The 15,600-nt window shown below is 42.1% G+C and overlaps 1 protein-coding gene across 2 annotated transcripts in view; it reads left to right on the forward strand.

The window, feature by feature from the left end:
• SLC25A30 (solute carrier family 25 member 30) overlaps positions 1–15,600 on the forward strand; it is a 265,044-nt gene that overhangs the window by 39,295 nt on the left and 210,149 nt on the right. For both annotated transcript variants that reach the window (XM_053707997.1, XM_053707998.1), the window contains exon 2: positions 877–966. In XM_053707997.1, the coding sequence (XP_053563972.1) occupies positions 903–966 (64 nt within the window). In that variant the 5' untranslated portion in view covers positions 877–902. The remainder of the gene's footprint in view (positions 1–876; positions 967–15,600) is intronic.

A 15,600-nucleotide genomic window follows, 5' to 3' on the forward strand; every position in this document is an offset into this window, starting at 1 on the left:
TAAGTTAGAATTGTTGTTGTTATTTATTTGGTACATATGTTTGGTTTTTCATGTGAAGATGTTCTTGTGCCTCTCCGCAGGCTATTTCAGCAATGGCTTAATTGTATCTGAAGCTCTGGTTTAAGCTGCAACGTGTTAACCATGTAGTCTGATATTTGAAACATAGGCAAATTAAGGCAATAAATCCTGCACAAACACTTTTAACCCGACAAAGGGAAGGTTTGCCTAGGACTATTGCTCAAATGTGATGAGTTGTCTCGCAAGGTCTGCCTCTTTCTGACATGTTATGTCCAGCCAAATGCCATTTTCAGGGCACTTTGTAGATCATTGTTTTTTTAGATTGTTTTAATTATTTTGGGGGAAGGGGTTAAAGGGACATGAAACCCAAATTTTTTTCTTTCATGATTTAGAAAGAGCATACAATTATAAACATCTTTCTAATTTACTTCTATTATCTATTTTGCTTCATTCTCGATATTCTTTGCTGAAAAGCATATCTAGATATGCTTAGTAGCTGCTGATTGGTAGCTGCACATATATGCCTCCTGTGATTGGTTCACTGGGTGCATTGCTATTTCTTCATTAAAGAATAAAGCAAATTAGGTAATAGAAGTAAATTGGAATGTTGTTTAAAATTATGTTCTCTACCTTAATCATGAGAGAAAATGTTTGGGTATAGTGTCCCTTTAACGTTTGAAAATTTGCGTGTGGGGGTAATATTCTTGCCTGTACTTGGGTATGTTTGTAGTGATTTAGATGTTAAACAAAAAACAATAATTTGTGTGCTAGTATGTTTTCTTAAACTATGAACAATATTTCACCATATAAATTTCTATTCTTAAAATTACTTATCTATTATATTTTTTTATTTTTAAGGCAAAATAGATAACTCCACTGTGAAAATGTCAGCCCTAAACTGGAAGCCTTTTATTTATGGCGGTTTAGCCTCCATCACTGCTGAATGTGGTAAGTGTCATTCTGGTCAACTATACAAAACTTTGTAAACCTTGTTGAAGCTGTTCTGTTAAAAGGGATTTCACTATTGTTTTAGTTTGGGTTTGATTTGAGTTCAGTTATGTGGTTCAGCTGTTAAAGGGATATTAAACAGTCTGAGATTGTAATGTAAAATGTGTAGTTAACTTTCATTGTTTTCCCTTTTAATTTAACTCTGAAAATTGTCGGTTTCCTTAATTCTTCAGTTTCTATAAAGTAATTGGTGCCATGTATGAACTTAAAGGGACAGTAAACACCATGAGATTTTTTTTAATTTAATCTTTAGTTGTGCATAATTAACTTTGCAATATATTTTCATTACTTATTTTCCCCGCCCATTTCACGTAATTTTAGCACTGGAAATTAAGCAATCTCTAATCCTCAAAACATGAAATTCACTCTGCTGGCTTTTCAATGCTAACTTTGCTACACATCTGTCCCTGATAGGCTTTATTCTTTTTACATAGAGATGTTCAGGTGATATTTCTCCAACATTGGTGTGTCCGGTCCACGGCGTCATCCATTACTTGTGGGAAATATTCTCCCCCACAGGGAAAGGCAAGGAGAGCACACAGCAAGAGCTGTCCATATAGCTCCCCCTCTGGCTCCGCCCCCCAGTCATTCTCCTTGCCGCTCTGAACAAGTAGCATCTACCACGGGGATGGCGAGGAGTTTGTGGTGTTAGTTGTAGTTTTTTATTCTTCTATCAAGAGTTTATTTTAAAATAGTGCTGGCTTGTACTATTTACTCTATAACAGAAAAGTGATGAAGATTTCTGTTTAAGAGGGCTATGATTTTAGCACAAGTAACTAAAATCCATTACTGTTACCACGCAGGACTGTTGAAACAAGAGAACTTCAGTTGGGGGTAACAGTTTGCAGACTCATCTGCTTCAGGTATGACTAGTCTCCTTCTAACAACATAGGCTAATGCTAGATGACAGTCATTTTTCCCCTCAGGGGAAACGGTAAGCCATTTTTCTTTCAACTCAGCAAAAAAGATAACAGGCTTCCCCTTTTTGTTTTTTATGCTGTTAGGGGCCAAATCGATTGGTTTTTATTACAATATTATACCATTTGAAATATTTTATAAGCTCACATACACTTGGAAACGTATTTTATTGATCTAGCTTGTTTTAGACACCTAAATCTAGTCAGGAAGGCCCCTTCACTCTAGTGTGCTGAGGGAGGAAGCCTCATTTTGGCGCTTCAGCTGCGCAGTTGATTTCAAGGCAGTGCATGCAGATTCATGTGAGAGGGTCCTGTGGCTCAGAAAGTGACTCCAAAAGGTTTTTTTCTGTGAATGGTGACCCCTAACGAAGGTAAAAAGCTGCAGCAAGGCTGTAGCTGGGATTGTGGTGTATAAAAACGGTTAAATCCAACAATTAGCTCCGGTTTGCTTGTTTTAAGAGCTAGAGTCTCCATATTTGCTGTGCAATACTTTCTAAGCATTAAGACACTGGGGTCCAAATTTCAGAAAAATCGGATATTGCCTTCATAGTTTTTTGAACATTCAGAAATAAATGTGTCATTTTATTATTTAAAGAGACAGTAACGTTTTTGTTTAAAATCGTTTTTATTGCATTGTTTGCCTGCCTAAATCTGTTTAACATGTCTGTTCCATCAGATAACCTATGTTCTGTGTGTATAGAGACAAATGTGGTTCCCCCTTCGAGTGTTTGTGATAATTGCGCCATAGCGTCCAAACAAAATCAGGACAGCTCTGTTATTTTTCATAATGTTGCCCAAGATGATTTATCTAATGAAGGTAGTGGGGATAGCTCTACATCCTCTCCTTCTGTGTCTACACCAGCTTTGCCCGCGCAGGCGACACCTAGCGCGCCAGTGCTTATTTCTATGCAACAATTATCAGCAGTAGTGGATAATTCTATAGCAAATCTTTTATCCAAACTGCCAGCTTTTCAGAGAAAGCGTGATTGTTCAGTTTTAAATACAGATAAAAAGGATGAACAATCAGACGCTGACGATGCCTTATCTATTTTACCCTCGCATCAATCGGAATTGGCTGTAAGGGAAGGGCTGTCTGAGGGTGAAATTTCAGACTCAGGAAAAATTTCTCAACAGGCAGAACCTGATTTAGTGGCATTTAAGTTTAAGCTAGAACATCTCCGCGCTTTGCTTAAGGAGGTATTAGCTACTCTGGATGACTGTGATTCCATGGTAGTACCAGAGAAGTTGTGCAAATTGGACAAATTTATAGAGGTCCCAGTGCACGACGACGCTTTTCCAATACCTAAGAGGGTAGCGAACATAGTGGAAAAGGAGTGGGAGAAGCCAGGTGTACCCTTTGCCCCACCTCCTATATTTAAGAAAATGTTTCCCATAGTAGACCCTAGAAGGGACGCATGGCAAACGGTCCCGAAGGTTGAGGGAGCTGTTTCAACACTAGCGAAGCGCACAACTATTCCTATAGAGGACAGCTGCGCTTTCAAAGATCCTATGGATAAAAAATTGGAAGGATTGCTTAAAAAGATTTTTGTTCAGCAAGGGTTCATCCTTTCAAATAACGAAATTGGCGGCGAAAAACTCAGGTTTTGCTATAGTAGCGCGGAGGGCGCTTTGGCTAAAATCCTGGTCGGCAGATGTGTCGTCCAAGACTAAGTTACTGAATATTCCTTTCAAGGGTAAGACCCTTTTTGGGCCGGAATTGAAGGAAATTATTTCAGACATCACTGGGGGTAAGGGCCTTGCCCTCCCACAGGATAGGCCTTTTAAGGCTAAGAACAAGTCTAATTTTCGTTCCTTTCGCAATTTCAGGAACGGACCGGCTAATAACTCCATTGCCGCTAGACAAGAAGGTAACGCGGCCCAGCCCAAACCCGCTTGGAAGCCCATGCAAGGCTGGAACAAGGGTAAACAAACCAAGAAACCTGCTGCTGCTACCAAGACAGCATGAAGGGGTAGCCCCCGATCCGGGACCGGATCTGGTAGGGGGCAGACTATCTCTCTTCGCTCAGGCTTGGGCAAGAGATGTTCTGGATCCCTGGGCACTAGAGATAGTTTCCAAGGGATACCTGTTAGAATTCAAGGGACTTCCCCCAAAGGGAAGGTTCCACCTGTCTCGCTTATCTTCAGACCAGATAAAGAAACAGGCATTCTTACATTGTGTAAGAGACCTATCAAAGATGGGAGTGATAAACCCAGTCCCCTCCGGGGAACAAGGTCTAGGTTTTTACTCAAACCTGTTTGTGGTTCCCAAAAAAGAGGGAACTTTCAGGCCAATTCTGGATTTAAAAATATTAAACAAGTTCCTCAGAGTTCCATCCTTCAAGATGGAAACCATTCGGACAATCTTACCGACAATCCAGCAGGGTCAATTTTTGACTACCGTGGATCTAAAGGATGCGTATCTGCATATCCCAATCCACAAAACTCATCATCAGTTCCTGAGGTTCGCCTTTCTGGACAAACATTACCAGTTCGTGGCTCTTCCATTCGGTTTAGCCACCGCTCCCAGAATTTTCACAAAGGTGCTAGGGTCCCTTCTAGCGGTCCTAAGGCCGAGGGGCATCGCTGTAGCGCCTTATCTAGACGACATCCTAATCCAAGCGTCTCTTTCCAAAGCGAGGGCTCATACAGACATTGTGTTGGCCTTTCTCAGATCTCACGGGTGGAAGGTGAACATAGAAAAAAGTTCACTGTCACCGTCCACAAGGGTTCCTTTTCTGGGAACAATAATAGATTCTGTGGAAATTAAGATCTTTCTCACAGAAGTCAGAAAGACAAAGCTTCTAAAAGCTTGTCGAGTTCTTCACTCTATTCCTCAACCCTCCATAGCTCAATGCATGGAAGTAATAGGACTAATGGTCGCAGCAATGGATGTGGTTCCTTTTGCTCGAATTCATCTAAGACCATTACAGCTGTGCATGCTCAATCAGTGGAATGGGGACTATACAGACTTGTCTCCCCAAATTCAAATAGACCAGGTAACCAGGGACTCACTTCTCTGGTGGTTGACCCAGGATCACCTGTCTCAGGGAATAAGTTTCCGCAGACCGGAGTGGGTCATCGTCACGACCGACGCCAGCCTCTTGGGGTGGGGCGCGGTCTGGGACTCTCTGAAAGCTCAGGGCCTATGGTCGCGGGAAGAGTCGCTTCTTCCGATAAACATTTTGGAACTAAGAGCTATATTCAATGCGCTCCTGGCTTGGCCTCAGCTAGCGGAAGCCAGGTTCATAAGATTTCAGTCGGACAACATAACGACTGTTGCGTACATCAATCATCAGGGGGGAACAAAGAGTTCCCTAGCGATGAAGGAAGTAACCAAGATAATCCAATGGGCAGAGAATCACTCCTGCCATCTATTTGCTATTCACATCCCAGGAGTAGACAACTGGGAGGCGGACTATTTGAGTCGTCAGACTTTCCATCCGGGGGAGTGGGAACTCCATCCGGAGGTCTTTGCTCAGTTAACCCAATTATGGGGCATTCCAGACATGGATCTAATGGCGTCCCGTCAGAACTTCAAGATTCCTTGCTACGGGTCCAGATCCAGGGATCCCAAGGCGACTCTAGTGGATGCATTAGTGGCGCCTTGGTCATTCAACCTAGCATACGTGTTTCCACCGTTTCCTCTCCTTCCCAGGCTCATAGCCAGGATCAAACAGGAGAAGGCCTAGGTGATTCTGATAGCTCCTGCGTGGCCACGCAGGACTTGGTATGCAGACCTGGTGAATATGTCATCGGCTCCACCATGGAAGCTACCTTTGAGACAGGATCTTCTAGTACAAGGTCCATTCGAACATCCAAATCTAGTTTCTCTGCAGCTGACTGCTTGGAAATTGAACGCTTGATTTTATCCAAGCGTGGGTTTTCAAATTCTGTGATAGATACTCTTGTCCAAGCCAGAAAACCTGTGACTAGAAAGATTTACCATAAAATATGGAAAAAATATATCTGTTGGTGTGAATCCAAAGGATTCTCCTGGAGTAAGATTAAAATTCCAAAGATTCTCTCCTTTCTCCAAGAAGGTTTGGATAAAGGGTTGTCAGCTAGTTCTCTAAAAGGACAGATTTCTGCATTATACGTCTTGTTGCACAAACGACTGGCAGCTTTGCCAGATGTACAAGCTTTTGTTCAGGCTTTGGTTAGAATCAAGCCTGTTTACAGACCCATGACTCCTGCTTGGAGTCTAAATTTAGTTCTTTCAGTTCTTCAAGGGGTTCCGTTTGAACCTTTACATTCCATAGATATTAAGTTATTATCTTGGAAAGTTCTGTTTTTGGTTGCTATTTCTTCTGCTAGAAGAGTTTCTGAATTATCTGCTTTGCAGTGTAATCCACCATATCTGGTTTTTCATTCAGATAAGGTTGTTTTGCGTACTAAGCCTGGTTTTCTTCCAAAAGTTGTTTCCAACAAGAACATCAACCAGGAAATAGTTGTTCCTTCTTTGTGTCCGAATCCAGTTTCAAAGAAGGAACGTTTATTACACAATTTAGATGTTGTTCGTGCTTTAAAGTTCTATTTAGAAGCAACAAAAGATTTTAGACAAACCTCATCCTTGTTTGTCGTTAACTCTGGTAAGAGGAGAGGTCAAAAAGCTACTGCTACACCTCTCTCTCTCTCTCTCTCTTTCTGGCTGAAAAGCATTATCCGCTTGGCTTATGAGACTGCCGGACGGCAGCCTCCTGACCGTATCACAGCTCACTCTACTAGGGCTGTGGCTTCCACATGGGCCTACAAGAACGAGGCTTCTGTTGACCAGATATGTAAGGCAGCGACTTGGTCTTCTCTGCACACTTTTGCCAAATTCTACAAATTTGATACTTATGCTTCTTCGGAGGCTATTTTTGGGTGAAAGGTTTTGCAAGCCGTGGTGCCTTCCGTTTAGGTAACCTGATTTGCTCCCTCCCTTCATCCGTGTCCTAAAGCTTTGGTATTGGTTCCCACAAGTAATGGATGACGCCGTGGACCGGACACACCAATGTTGGAGAAAACAGAATTTATGCTTACCTGATAAATTACTTTCTCCAACGGTGTGTCCGGTCCACGGCCCGCCCTGGTTTTTTAATCAGGTTGAAAATTTTTTCTTTATACACTACAGTCACCACGGCACCCTATAGTTTCTCCTTTTTCTCCTAACCGTCGGTCGAATGACTGGGGGGCGGAGCCAGAGGGGGAGCTATATGGACAGCTCTTGCTGTGTGCTCTCCTTGCCTTTCCCTGTGGGGGAGAATATTTCCCACAAGTAATGGATGACGCCGTGGACCGGACACACCGTTGGAGAAAGTAATTTATCAGGTAAGCATAAATTCTGTTTTTCTAGTCTGCTTTTTACAGCTTTAACATTTGGGTATCATGTACCTTTAAAGGGACAGGAAAGCTCTCCAACATTTCTCTTGTTAAGTGTATCCAGTCCACAGATCATCCATTACTTGTGGGATATTCTCCTTCCCAACAGGAAGTTGCAAGAGGATCACCCACAGCAGAGCTGTTATATAGCTCCTCCCCTAACTGCCATATCTAGTCATTCTCTTGCAAGCTCTCAACATAGCTGGAGGTAGTAAGAGGAAAGTGGTAAAATATAGTTAGTTTTTTCTTCAATCAAAAGTTTATTGTTTTTAAATGGTACCGGAGTGTACTATTTTATCTCAGGCAGCATTTAGAAGAAGAATCTGCCTGCGTTTTTCTATGATCTTAGCAGAAGTAACTAAGATCCACTGCTATTCTCACATATGTCTGAGGAGTGAGGTAACTTCAGAGGGAGAATGGCGTGCAGGGTATCCTGCAATAAGGTATGTGCAGTTAAGTTTTTCTAGGGATGGAATTTGCTAGAAAATGCTGCTGATACCGGATTAATTTAAGTTAAAGCCTAAATACAGTGATTTAATAGCGACTAGTATCAGGCTTGCTATCAGAGGTATATACTCTGATTATTGTGCAATATAAAACGTTTGCTGGCATGTTTAATCGTTTTTATATATGCTTTGGTGATAAAACTTATTGGGGCCTAGTTTTTTTCCACATGGCTGGCTTTATTTTTGCCTAGTTTCCTGAGGCTTTCCACTGTTATAGTATAAAAGTTACAGTTGGTGCAGTTAAAATTACAAACTGTGACATTCAGCTTCCCTCAGCAGTCCCCTGCATGCTATAGAGCATCTCTGAAGGGCTCAAAAGGCTTCAAAAATAGGAGCTGTGGCAGTTATGACTGTTTAAAAAACATATTTTTCGTTTTGTTAATCTGTTTTTTGTATTAAGGGGTTAATCATCCATTTGCAAGTGGGTGCAATGCTCTGCTAACTTGTTACATACACTGTAAAAATTTCGTTAGTTTATCTGCCTTTTTTCACTGTTATTTCAAATTTTGGCAAAATTTGTTTCTCTTAAAGGCACAGTAACGTTTTTTTATATTGCTTGTTAACTTGATTTAAAGTGTTTTCCAAGCTTGCTAGTCTCATTGCTAGTCTGTATAAACATGTCTGACATAGAAGAAACTCCTTGTTCATTATGTTTAAAAGCCATGGTGGAACCCCATAGGAGAATGTGTACTAAATGTATTGATTTCACTTTAAACAATAAAGATCAGCTGTTATCTTTAAAATAATTATCACCAGAGGATTCTGACGAGGGGGAAGTTATGCCGACTAACTCTCCCCACGTGTCAGATCCTTTGACTCCCGCTCAAGGGACTCACGCTAAAATGGCGCCAAGTACATCAAAGACGCCCATAGCGATTACTTTACAAGACATGGCGGCGATCATGGATAATACCCTGTCAGCGGTATTAGCCAGACTGCCTGAATATAGAGGCAAGCGCGATAGCTCTGGGGTTAGACGTAATACAGAGCGCGCGGATGTTTTAAGGCCCATGTCTGATACTGCGTCACAATATGCAGAAGCTGAGGAAGGAGAGCTTGAGTCTGTGGGTGACGTCTCTGACTCGGGGAAACCTGATTCAGATATGTCTACTTTTAAATTTAAGCTTGAGAACCTCCGGGTGTTGCTTGGAGAGGTTTTAGCTGCTCTGAATGACTGTGACACAATTGCAGTGCCAGAGAAATTGTGTAGACTGGATAAATACTATGCAGTGCCGGTGTGTACTGACGTTTTTTTCCTATACCTAAAAGGTTTACAGAAATTATTAATAAGGAGTGGGACAGACCCGGTGTGCCGTTTCTCCCCCCCCCCCCCTCCCATTTTTAGAAAGATGTTTCCAATAGACGCCACCACACGGGACCTATGGCAGACGGTCCCTAAGGTGGAGGGAGCAGTTTCTACTTTAGCAAAGCGTACCACTATCCCGGTTGAGGACAGTTGTGCTTTTTCAGATCCAATGGATAAAAAATTAGGTTACCTTAAGAAAATGTTTATTCAACAAGGTTTTATCCTGCAGCCCCTTGCATGCATTGCGCCTGTCACTGCTGCTGCGGCGTTCTGGTTTGAGTCTCTGGAAGAGGCCTTTCAGACAGCTACTCCATTGACTGAAATACTTGACAAGCTTAGAACACTTAAGCTAGCTAATTCTTTTGTTTCTGATGCTATTGTTCATTTGACTAAACTAACGGCTAAGAATTCTGGATTCGCCATCCAGGCGCGTAGGGCGCTATGGCTTAAATCCTGGTCAGCTGACGTGACTTCATAGTCTAAATTACTTAACATTCCTTTCAAGGGGCAGACCCTATTCGGGCCTGGTTTGAAGGAAATTATTGCTGACATTACTGGAGGAAAGGGTCACACCCTTCCTCAGGACAGGGCCAAATCAAGGGCCAAACAGTCTAATTTTCGTGCCTTTCGAAACTACAAGGCAAGTGCAGCATCAACTTCCTCTGCTTCAAAACAAGAGGGAACTTTTGCTCAATCCAAGCCGGCCTGGAAATCTAACCAGGCTTGGAACAAAGGCAAGCAGGCCAGAAAGCCTGCTGCTGCCTCTAAAACAGCATGAAGGAACGACCCCCTATCCGGTAACGGATCTAGTAGGGGGCAGACTTTCTCTCTTCGTCCAGGCGTGGGCAAGAGATGTTCAGGATCCCTGGGGACGTTGGAGATCATATCTCAGGGATATCTTCTGGACTTCAAAGCTTCCCCCCACAAGGGAGATTTCACCTTTCGAGATTATCTGTAAACCAGATAAAGAAAGAGGCATTCTTACGCTGTGTGCAAGACCTCCTAGTAATGGGAGTGATCCATCCAGTTCCACAGACGGAACAGGGACAGGGATTTTATTCAAATCTGTTTGTGATTCCCAAAAAAGAGGGAACCTTCAGACCAATTTTGGATCTAAAGATCTTAAACAAGTTCCTCAGAGTTCCATCGTTCAAAATGGAAACTATTCGGACCATCCTACCTATGATCCAGGAGGGTCAGTTAATGACCACAGTGGATTTGAAGGATGCTTACCTTCACATACCGATTCACAAAGACCATCATCGGTTCCTAAGGTTTGCCTTTCTAGACAGGCATTACCAGTTTGGGGCTCTTCCCTTCGGGTTAGCTACAGCCCCAAGAATTTTTACAAAGGTTTTGGGATCCCTTCTGGCGGTCCTAAGACCACGGGGCATATCAGTGGCCCCTTATCTAGACGACATCCTGATACAGGCGTCAAATTTCCAAATTGCCAAATCTCATACGCACATAGTATTGGCATTTCTGAGGTCGCATGGGTGGAAAGTGAACGAGGAAAAGAGTTCTCTATCACCCCTCACAAGAGTGTCCTTCCTAGGAACTCTGATAGATTCTGTAGAAATGAAAATTTACCTGACGGAGTCCAGGTTATCAAAGCTTCTAAATTCCTGCCGTGTTCTTCATTCTATTCCGCGCCCGTCAGTGGCTCAGTGCATGGAAGTGATCGGCTTAATGGTAGCGGCGATGGACATAGCACGCATAATTGCAGCGGTCTGAGATGTAGGAGTGCAAATGGCACTAAGTCAGTGGAATGGGGATTACACAGATTTGTCCCCTCTACTAAATCTGGATCAAGAGACCAGAGATTCTCTTCTCTGGTGGCTATCTCGGGTCCATCTGTCCAAGGGTATGACCTTTCACAGGCCAGATTGGACAATTGTAACAAGATGCCAGCCTTCTAGGTTGGGGTGCAGTCTGGAATTCCCTGAAGGCTCAGGGATCGTGGACTCAGGAGGAGAAACTCCTCCCAATAAATATTCTGGAGTTAAGAGCAATATTCAATGCTCTTCTAGCTTGGCCTCAGTTAGCAACCCTGAGGTTCATCAGATTTCAGTCGGACAACATCACGACTGTGGCTTACATCAATCATCAAGGGGGGACCAGAAGCTCCCTAGCGATGTTAGAAGTATCCAAGATAATTCGCTGGGCGGAGACTCACTCCTGCCACCTATCAGCGATCCATATCCCAGGTGTAGAGAACTGGGAGGCGGATTTTCTAAGTCGTCAGACTTTTCATCCGGGGGAGTGGGAACTCCATCCGGAGGTGTTTGCTCAATTGGTTCATCGTTGGGGCAAACCAGAACTGGATCTCATGGCGTCTCGCCAGAACGCCAAGCTTCCTTGTTACGGATCCAGGTCCAGGGACCCAGAAGTGACGCTGATAGATGCTCTAGCAGTGCCTTGGTTCTTCAACCTGGCTTATGTGTTTCCACCGTTTCCTCTGCTCCCTCGACTGATTGCCAAAATCAAACAGGAGAGAGCATCGGTGATCTTGATAGCGCCTGCGTGGTCACGCAGGACCTGGTATGCAGACCTAGTGGACATGTCATCCTTTTCACCTTTGAGACAGCACCTTCTAATACAAGGTCCTTTCAATCATCCAAATCTAATTTCTCTGAGGCTGACTGCCTGGAGATTGAACGCTTGATATTATCAAAGCTTGGCTTCTCAGTCAGTCATTGATACCTTAATACAGGCACGAAAGCCTGTCACCAGGAAAATATACCATAAGATATGGCGCAAATATCTTTATTGGTGTGAATCCAAGAATTACTCATGGGGTAAGGTTAGGATTCCTAGGATATTGTTTTTTTCTCCAAGAGGGTTTGGAAAAAGGACTTATCAGCTAGTTCTTTAAAGGGACAGATTTCTGCTCTGTCTATTCTTTTGCACAAGCGTCTGGCAGAGGTTCCAGACGTTCAGGCATTTTGTCAGGCTTTGGTTAGAATTAAGCCTGTGTTTAAACCTGTTGCTCCCCCATGGAGCTTAAACTTGGTTCTTAAAGTTCTTCAAGGAGTTCCGTTTGAACCCCTTCATTCCATTGATATCAAACTTTTATCTTGGAAAGTTCTGTTTTTGATGGCTATTTCCTTGGCTCGTAGAGTCTCTGAGTTATCGCCCTTACAATGTGATTCTCCTTATCTGATTTTCCATACAGATAAAGTAGTTCTGCGTACAAAACCTGGGTTTTTACCTAAGGTAGTTTCTAACAAAAATATCAATCAAGAGATTGTTGTTCCATCATTGTGTCCTAATCCTTCTTCAAAGAAGGAACGTCTGTTACATAATCTAGACGTAGTCCGTACTTTAAAGTTTTACTTACAAGCGACTAAGGAGTTTCGTCAAACATCTTCCCTGTTTGTCATTTACTCTGGACAGAGGAGAGGTCAGAAGGCTTCGGCAACCTCTTTCTTTTTGGCTTCGGAGCAGCCCCCTGAAAGAATTACAGCTCATTCTACTAGAGCTGTGGCTTCCACCTGGGCCTTTAAAAATGAGGCTTCTGTTGAAAAGATTTGCAAAGCGGCGACTTGGTCTTCGCTTCATACCTTTTCAAAATTTTACAAATTTGATACTTTTGCTTCTTCGGAGGCTATTTTTGGGAGAAAGGTTCTACAGGCAGTGGTCCCTCCCGTTTAAGTACCTGCCTTGTCCCTCCCATCATCCGTGTACTTTAGCTTTGGTATTGGTATCCCACAAGTAATGGATGATCCGTGGACTGGATACACTTAGCAAGAGAAAACATAATTTATGCTTACCTGATAAATTTATTTCTCTTGTAGTGTATCCAGTCCACGGCCCGCCCTGTCCTTTTAAGGCAGGTCTAAATTTTAATTAAACTACAGTCACCACTGCACCCTATGGTTTCTCCTTTCTCGGCTTGTTTCGGTCGAATGACTGGATATGGCAGTTAGGGGAGGAGCTATATAACAGCTCTGCTGTGGGTGATCCTCTTGCAACTTCCTGTTGGGAAGGAGAATATCCCACAAGTAATGGATGATCCGTGGACTGGATACACTACAAGAGAAATAAATTTATCAGGTAAGCATAAATTTTGTTTTTTTCTTTCATGATTTGTATAGAACATACAATTAAAAACGACTTTCCAGTTTACTTCTATTATCAAATTTGTTTCATTCTCATGTTATCCTTTGCTGAAGGAAAAGCATTGCACTACTGGCAGCTAGCTAATCACAAGAGACAAATGTGTGCAGACACCAATAAGCAGCTAGCTCCTACTAGTGTAGGATATGTGCATATTCTTTTTCAACAAGGAATACCAAGAGAACAAAGCACATTTCAAAATAGAAGTGAATTTAAAGTGAATGTAAATTTTGATGCTAAAGTCCCTGGTTTTTAAAAATTTGATTAAAAACAGGGGCACTTAAATTCATCAAAATTTACATTTCACTTGTGTTGTTAAAAAAAATACTTACCTTTTTAAACTTGACAGCCGGTCCAGCTTCCCCCGGTCGTCGCAAGCCATTTCTTCTTTTATTTATTTATTTATTTATTTCTTTATTTTTTTTTTTTAATTGAGGTTCTGGAAAAGGCATACATGAAATATGAAAAACAAGACACAATGATAATGAAATGCAGGGAACATATAGTACAATTCTGTACGACAACATAGTACATTTCTAAAAGGAAAATGCAAAAGCATAATATAAAAGTGTAATGCCTAATATTCTGTGTGCCTCCTAGATAATAGAAGAGGCCACTCTTGGACATCCGTTCTAAACATATAACCATAGATAGGGGGCTATGTCTAGTGGAGAGACCACTTTTGGATCTCTAGATGAGAACCTCTTTTTTTTATAAATTCAATAAAGTCTCCTATAGAAATACTAAATAGGATAACGTTAAAGAATTATAGGTAGAACTCTGCCTGAAACGTAACTAGAATATGACAATTAAATATTGAATAGGAGGTGTAGCGACATTAAAGCTTGAAGATCATAGCTACATATGATGTAGAAGTTGGACAAATGAGAGGGAGTTATAAGTAAGGCTGCCGCAAAGGAAAAATATCCAGTGCCAAACTAGGTATGGATTACATATATATCAGCCACAGTCTGATCAATAACAAATCATGCCCAGGGCATACTCCAAAGTCAATATCTGCCTGTTCTGAGATTTTATAAGGGGAGATAGGTAGATATCCCGCCACCCCGGCCGCTGGCAGCAAGACACCACCTAAAAAAAGGTACACTAAAGCATTATAGGTATAAGTGGGATTCAAAAACTGCAATATATTCTAGAGTACAAATGAAAGGGAAGCCAAATATGCCTTCTGTAGAGAAGCGGTATAGGAGTAAATAAATAAGGCAACACTTAAGGAATGGACATCCCACTATATTCATTGTTAAACAATACGTAGGTCATAAGTAGTACAGGGGACCTTTAAATATTGGACAGACGGACCTAAGGTGATTATATGTACATTGCAGATAAACTGGTTGCTCGAATGGTAAGACAGTGGTAACATACATGAAATATAGGGCATAGTGACTATAGGGCTCAATACCCATATGATAAGTTCCCATTATGATGCTAAGCTTGATGTCTACCATGCAGACAGTAAGAACTATTGTGACACCACAGAGCTTTCATTAAATAGATCATAAGGAGTACAGGGGACCTGTAAATATTGAACAGATGATTCTTAAGTAATTATATGTACATTGTAAAGATACACATTGCACAAACTGAACTATAGTGGAAATACACTTAAAATATAGGGCATAATGGTGATAGGGCGTAACATCTATAGGATATGTTCCTACTATGTTACTGGGCTTGACATCCTCATAGAAACAGTTAAAGTTACAGTGACATCGTATAGCAGATCATTGCAAGTTCTTGTCACGGTCGCTAAAAGCTGCCTGAGTCAGACCGACAGGGTCCCATTGCAAATGCAGCGATACTGTATACAAAAGAATTATAGACAGCATAGGTACTTGAAGAAAATGCATTTCTTTCGGCTGCTTGTGTAAAATGTTCCGGGTAGGGTCACCTGCTGGAGTTCTCACTGATATTTGCTCCATGGTCCTCTGCTGCGATGTAAAAGGTAGTTGGCTCATCCATGTAACGGCTACACAATATCCTGACTGGGCAATGCAATACATCACGCTACTGTCTAGCTGTTCGGTTTTGTCAACCAATCCCTTAGATTCCACAAGGGTACTTTTTGAGACCCTCAACATACTTTTAGGAGTGGATAGCGGGCTCCAGGGTTCCAAACTGCCGATAAGAATGCTATCGCTCTCCTGCTCCGCCAAGACAGGCTCCCGCTAAATGACTGCCTGGGGCAAGTGGTTGTCCACAGGCTCAAATGCTTCATGCAAAATAGTCTCGAATGCAACGTGATGTTCTGTCAGCAGACAATTTAGCTCCCTCAGAATATCTGTAGCGCACGCCATAATCCTCCATATAGATCTGTAGTCAGGCAGATTAGATGTGGGATGCT

The sequence above is a fragment of the Bombina bombina genome, chromosome 3, assembly GCF_027579735.1.
Source record: "Bombina bombina isolate aBomBom1 chromosome 3, aBomBom1.pri, whole genome shotgun sequence".
NCBI lineage: Eukaryota > Metazoa > Chordata > Amphibia > Anura > Bombinatoridae > Bombina > Bombina bombina.